Source organism: Lolium rigidum, chromosome 6, assembly GCF_022539505.1.
Source record: "Lolium rigidum isolate FL_2022 chromosome 6, APGP_CSIRO_Lrig_0.1, whole genome shotgun sequence".
Lineage (NCBI taxonomy): Eukaryota > Viridiplantae > Streptophyta > Magnoliopsida > Poales > Poaceae > Lolium > Lolium rigidum.
Window position 1 is genome coordinate 123080519 of NC_061513.1, and position 5997 is coordinate 123086515.

The 5997-nt window shown below is 41.5% G+C and overlaps 1 protein-coding gene across 1 annotated transcript; it reads left to right on the forward strand.

Annotated features, from left to right (window-relative positions):
- The first annotated feature begins 1992 nt into the window (after window positions 1–1992).
- On the forward strand, window positions 1993–5997 carry LOC124667565 (probable mitochondrial-processing peptidase subunit beta, mitochondrial). Its single transcript, XM_047204825.1, has 9 exons — window positions 1993–2608; window positions 3087–3251; window positions 3332–3469; window positions 3560–3711; window positions 3809–3917; window positions 4469–4567; window positions 5284–5349; window positions 5442–5549; window positions 5783–5997. The coding sequence occupies exons 1-9, from the start codon at window positions 2054–2056 to the stop codon at window positions 5897–5899; spliced, it is 1509 nt and encodes a 502-aa protein (XP_047060781.1). The 5' UTR covers window positions 1993–2053; the 3' UTR covers window positions 5900–5997.

The following is a 5997-nucleotide window of genomic DNA, read 5'->3' on the forward strand; positions in this document are numbered from 1 at the left end:
TCAATAAATATGATATTTTGTAGATAGCACATGAAAATATATTCATTATCTATGTAATAATATTAATTTTGTATTTGACATGTTAATATTATTTTATAAAAACTTAGTCAAACTTAACATAGTTTGACTTTTTGAAAAAATATAGGCTTTAAGCCTTGGGATGGAGGTAGTACTTCACATGTGTGTTTGTTCAGATAAAAGTCATATAGATGCCCGACTTTAAATTAATAAATCCTTGAACAAAAGTTCACGGGGTTGCATGCTGGGGGCACTAGCTTATGATTACGAACTAGGCCAAAGGCCAAATAGTTTAGTTACAAGTGATCACCATGACACCAAAGCTAGGAAGCAACGAAATAGATATGTAGGGCAAACTCCAATCCTCAACTGGTTGATACTTTCAAGTTTCTAAAAAATGCAAACTAAAATTATGGATCTACATTGTGTTGTAAGTTTCTAAAAAATGTAAACTAGAATTATGGATCTACATTGTGTTGTATCTTATGCATCTGTGAAGTTTCATCCGAAAATGTGATCATATGTGTTCTACACAAAAAGAACAAATGATGTGTAAATAGTATTAAAAAATTCCAGGTTCACAACATATAACATAAGCATAACCAGCATCTACAATTTTAGTTTACATGTTTCGAAAACTTAAAAGTGTAAAAAAGAATGAGGTGCACCCGTAACTAGTTGCGGAATATTGGCACTCTAATGGAGAGGCTACACGTTCAATGAGGAAGGCGGAGGAGAGTAGGTGGAGCTGAAAAGATAGCAACTCAAAAGCTTACTTCTGCGCATCAGTTAAAATTAAGGAAATAAAGATGACTAACAAATAAAATGATTAATTACATGAAAATTCTCTTTGTCTCGGATTAATTAAATGTGCTGCATGTGGTGCCATTTTTTCTATGGTTACATGCAAATTTCACATTAATGAGCACCATTCTAGGGTAGAAATCTAATCATTTTTCTAGATTAGTCTATCTTTTTAAGAACTGTTCCACACTTCCACTAATATGTTAATAATCATCCATAGTAGTATAAAAATGTAAAAAAATAATAAAATTTACAAATTAGTTTTTGGACCACCTAGTGGTGACTACAATCACTAGCACGAGACGAAGATGCACCGTCGTCCTCGCCCGTCCATCAGCGGAGCCGAACAAAGCTTGTTGTAATATACAAACGGGAAATCATCGTGTTAAGGTCACAAAAGACCGGCACATGCACGTTTGTTTACTCATTAACTTAATTTTCTATTAATGAAATACATATGGTCTCTCTAAAAAAAATATCAGCAAACCAGAGCAACAACCATCGTTAAAGATATGACCTATAGATCAAAAGAGCCAGACCTAAAATAACACCAACGAACATAAAATTGAGGGTATCCGAGGAGATCCGTGGGACGAAGAACTCCACACGCCCTCTGCCGGCGCTCGTCGCACCACCGGGGCAAGGATAGGACGGAGATGATCTTATTCTAACTTTGAGGTGTAGCTGCCGCCTCACCATCTCAAAGAAGACCCTAGAAAAAATCTAAACAAAAAACGAGAACCCTCTCACTAGGTCCGCCACGCCTCCAAGCCTCCAAGGTCACCGAAGACTGAACGGACCATCAGCATGGCCGACGAGGGGGATGCAACCCTAGATAGGTTTTAGGCTATTAACGTTAGTGGACTTGTATAGATAAAAGAAATTTAATAGTGGTCTACTCAAAAATGGAGGAAGTATATCCTTGCCTAGAACTAGAAGGGCAACGTGTTCTGGTTAGCAAGTGTGCAACCAAACCTGGGGTCGTACTACATACGGAGTATATCACAGTCTTTTTCGGGGTTTCCGTCCCCGAAATCCCTCTTTTCTCCTTGTTCTATTCGGACCTGATTTTACGTGGAACAAAAGCTTTCGATCTCTCGAGGGCTCGATCGAGGCTTTCCCCCGACGCAAGAATAAACGGGAGCGAACCGAAAACCCCACACAGCCCTTCCCCTCTTTCCCTCTGCTTGCGGCGGCGCGACCGTAGGGGAAACAACTCCCAATCGAAAACATGGCGGCCGCCGCCGCCGCCGCCGCCCGCTCGAGGCGCAGGCTCCTACCATACTTCCACCGCCTCCTCCACTCCGCCGCCTCCCCCTCGCCCAACCGCTTCCTCCGCCACGCGTCGCCGGCGCCGCGCGCCGCCGACCACGCCCCCTTCTTCCGCCTCCCCGCCGCGCGCGTCTCCACGCTCCCCACCGGCCTCCGCGTCGTCACCCAGGCCTACCCGGCCGCCACCCGCATGGCCTCCGTCGGCGTCTGGGTCGACGCCGGCAGCCGCTTCGAGCTGCCCGGCACCAACGGCACCGCGCACTTCCTCGAGCACATGGCCTTCAAGGGCACCCAGCGCAGGCCCACCGCGCACGCGCTCGAGGTCGAGATCGAGGATATGGGCGCGCGCCTCAACGCCTACACCTCCCGCGAGCAGACCACCTTCTTCGCCGACGTCCAGGGCCGCGACGTCCCCGCCGCGCTCGACGTCCTCAGCGACATCCTCCAGCACCCGCGATTCCCGCAGCAGGCCATCCAGCGGGAGCGCGGCGTCATCCTACGCGAGATGGAGGAGGTGAGCTGTCGCGCCCCCCCTTTTTTATTTTTACTGCGTCACACCCTTTTCCCCTGCACAGCTACAATAAGATTCCTTACTGATATCGGGGGAACACCCCTTTTATATAATTTAAAAGCTACAATAAGATTCCTCGATTTACTAGTCCCTGGATGTAAGCTTTCGTGATACTTAATCTTATTCTTCTTGTGGCATTGGTAATTTTCTCATCTGACTAGTATTGGCCTGAGAGTAAAGGTGAATTAGCTTTGTTGGTGCTTGCTATGTATGGTTGACCTTTCTTGTGTTTGTGAAGATAAATGTGCTCATTAGGCTCTGTCAAATGTTCAATAGGTTTGCTTCTGCAACAATCGTTCAAGTTCTACTTGTACTAGATTCATGGTTACATATGTTTGGAGTTTGGAGTTTGATGCATGGTTACATATGTTTCTTGTGTTTGGAGTTTGATGCATGGTTACATATGTTTATGGGTAGACAGGTGCAAGGAATGATGGAGGAGGTCATATTTGATCACTTGCATACTGCAGCATTTCGGGATCATCCGTTAGGGGACACAATATTAGGTCCGAAGGAGAACATCCAGTCGATCTCGAAGAATGATTTGCAGCAGTATATTTCAACTCATTATACCTGTCCTAGAACGGTATGGTTATCTGCCTCTGTAAAATAGTTTAGCATTTTAAACTTGGAGAAGTTGATGAAAGTTTTTGCTGGTTGGCTTAGGTTGTGTCTGCTGCTGGAGATGTCGATCATGATGAGGTTGTTGATAAAGTCAAGGAATTGTTTACCGGATTCTCTACTGATCCAACTACTGCAGATCAACTTGTTGAGGCAAACCCGGCTGTTTTTACTGGCTCAGAGGTCTGCTTTTTAGTTTATCTAGATGTTACTGTAGTAATTTATTAGGCTATGTTAACTTATCTTTATCTTTTGGATTTTATATAACATTAGGTTCGCATAGAGGATGCCGAGATGCCTCTAGCGCATCTTGCAATTGCTTTCAAGGGTTCATCTTGGACTGACCCTAGATCAATTCCTCTTATGGTCACCCAAAGCATATTGGGATCTTGGAACAGAAGCATAGGTGTAGGGAACTGCTCAGGGTGAGAAAGATTTTCATTGATTGATCGATACTTTTCCCTTCTAGTTTCTTATTACTGAATTTGTTGCTAAAGCTGATGTTGTATGTTGAAATGCTAGGTCTTCTTTAGCTCGTGGCATCAGCAATGGTGAGTTAGCTGAGAGCCTGATGGCGTTCAACACTAATTATCGTGATACAGGATTATTTGGCATCTATACTACTGCTCAGGTAAAGTTTGTTTCTCAATCTTATTTTCAGTTGCTTGAACATTTGAATCACTTCAATAACTTGCTTAAGATCTGATGTAATTATTTTCTATCTTGATGTCAGCTAATGAGTAACCGTTATCTTTTCTCTTTTGTTCACTGCAATATTTTCCATTGCAGTGCTTACCTGAATAGTTGTTTAGCTTAAATATGGAATATTCTAGTGGTGGTACTCTTCTACTGTAAGTAACAGATTTGTATAGGGACTGAATTTGTGTATACTTGCCACTTATGGGGAATGTGTAAGCTGTGAGTTAAAAACATATGATTAATTAGCAAACTCGTAGATCTTTCTTTTAGGCAACTTATTGTTTACCCTCATAGCATTTGAATTGGCTACAAGTTCGAGAGATATACCAATCACTTACGTGTGCTCTATGCAAAGTCTCTTCAAATTTTGAAGTGAATATATAATTGTACCAGCAGTGGAGATGAGTTATCATTTAAGCTATGGATTTGGACCAAACTACCCCTGTAAAACGTTATCTTACAAAAAAAATTAATTGATTGCAGCCTGATGCATTACATGACCTGTCTCGGTTAATAATGGAAGAATTCAGAAGACTTGCATTCAGAGTGTCAGAGACAGAGGTTGCTCGTGCTCGTAATCAGGTAGCTGTGGTTTCCAGGGGTGTTCCCTAGATTTATACATTTCTCTTTATTGCCTGGTTTTCCCTGTCAATATTTATGGAAGACAAAACCACGCAGTTTCTCCTACATTTTTGTTAGTAAATATTAGAGAAAATTCATGTTATTATTTTGTTGATTCGTACATGTACTTGTAGTAGTCTAATTTGTTTAATAGGACGATGCTTCTCTGTGTTATTATGCATTTTGGATCGCACGTGATAGTAGATATGTTTCTGCTTCATATTCGTTCCATCATTCAGTTACCTATTTCTCCATTAAATTTTGCTACTATTATTGTTGCTAAGCTCATGTTACCCTACTTCACAGCAGCAGTGACAAGGTGACTGAATGTAATATAGTTAAAAATGTGACTGGTGATTGATCTATGCATCTTCAGCAATAGTTAAACAAGCAACAAGCTCATCAACAGGAAACCTCTTCTCTTTTTTTGAAAGCAGTTTGTTCTTAATGATCTATAGGATATTGCAGTATGTTGTTTGGATAGAATCATTAATTATGATACATGTTATTCAAGCATTTTCTACAATTGGAACATCAACCTGCAATCTCGTCACTTGCAAGAGACCCTCTTGTTTTCTTGGCCTCACTTGGAAGCAACCTGTTCTGTATGCACATGTTTTAATTTTTAATTAGAGAAAAAAGTAGGTAACAAGAACTACCATTTTTACCCTTTTCAGTTGAAATCTTCTCTTTTACTCCACATTGATGGATCAACTGCGGTTTCTGAGAATAATGGTCGCCAGGTATGCATAGTCTACTCTTGTGTTGGCATTCTCAGCAATGATAGCTACTATTCTCCCGACTAACAAAACTTGCCCACAACCATCTGGTGCAGATGCTAACTTATGGACGAGTAATGCCATTCTTGGAGCTTTTTGCTCGAATTGATGCAGTTGACTGCGCTGCGATAATGGAAACAGCCAAGGACTTCATAGTTGATAAGGTAGATTTCCTAAGGCTCAATTTGTGGTTGTTGAACTGTGATGATATTCTGTAATTTGCTATGGAAAAATAACCACCGATGCAACAAAAGGCTGGTTGGGGCAAACATGATTATCATAATCCGCCACAATACCAAATATGGCCTAAACCCATTATCTTACTACAATAATGCAGTATCGCTGAGTAGTCCAGTGATTCTGAAGTTTATTCACTCATGTTTGAATTTTTTTTCAGGATGTTGCCCTTGCTGCAGTTGGACCGGTCTCTAACTTGCCAGAGCTGAGTTGGTTTCGCTCACAGACAAGTTCAGATGAGAAATTTACGGAAAAAATGTTCTCGCTAGGCGCATAAAATAACTGAAGCTGCTGCTCCAGGATATTGTTGTTGTAACTCTAGTATAATGTTTATGAATTGATTGCTAGCTTAAAGAGTTTTAGTTATTCCTTACA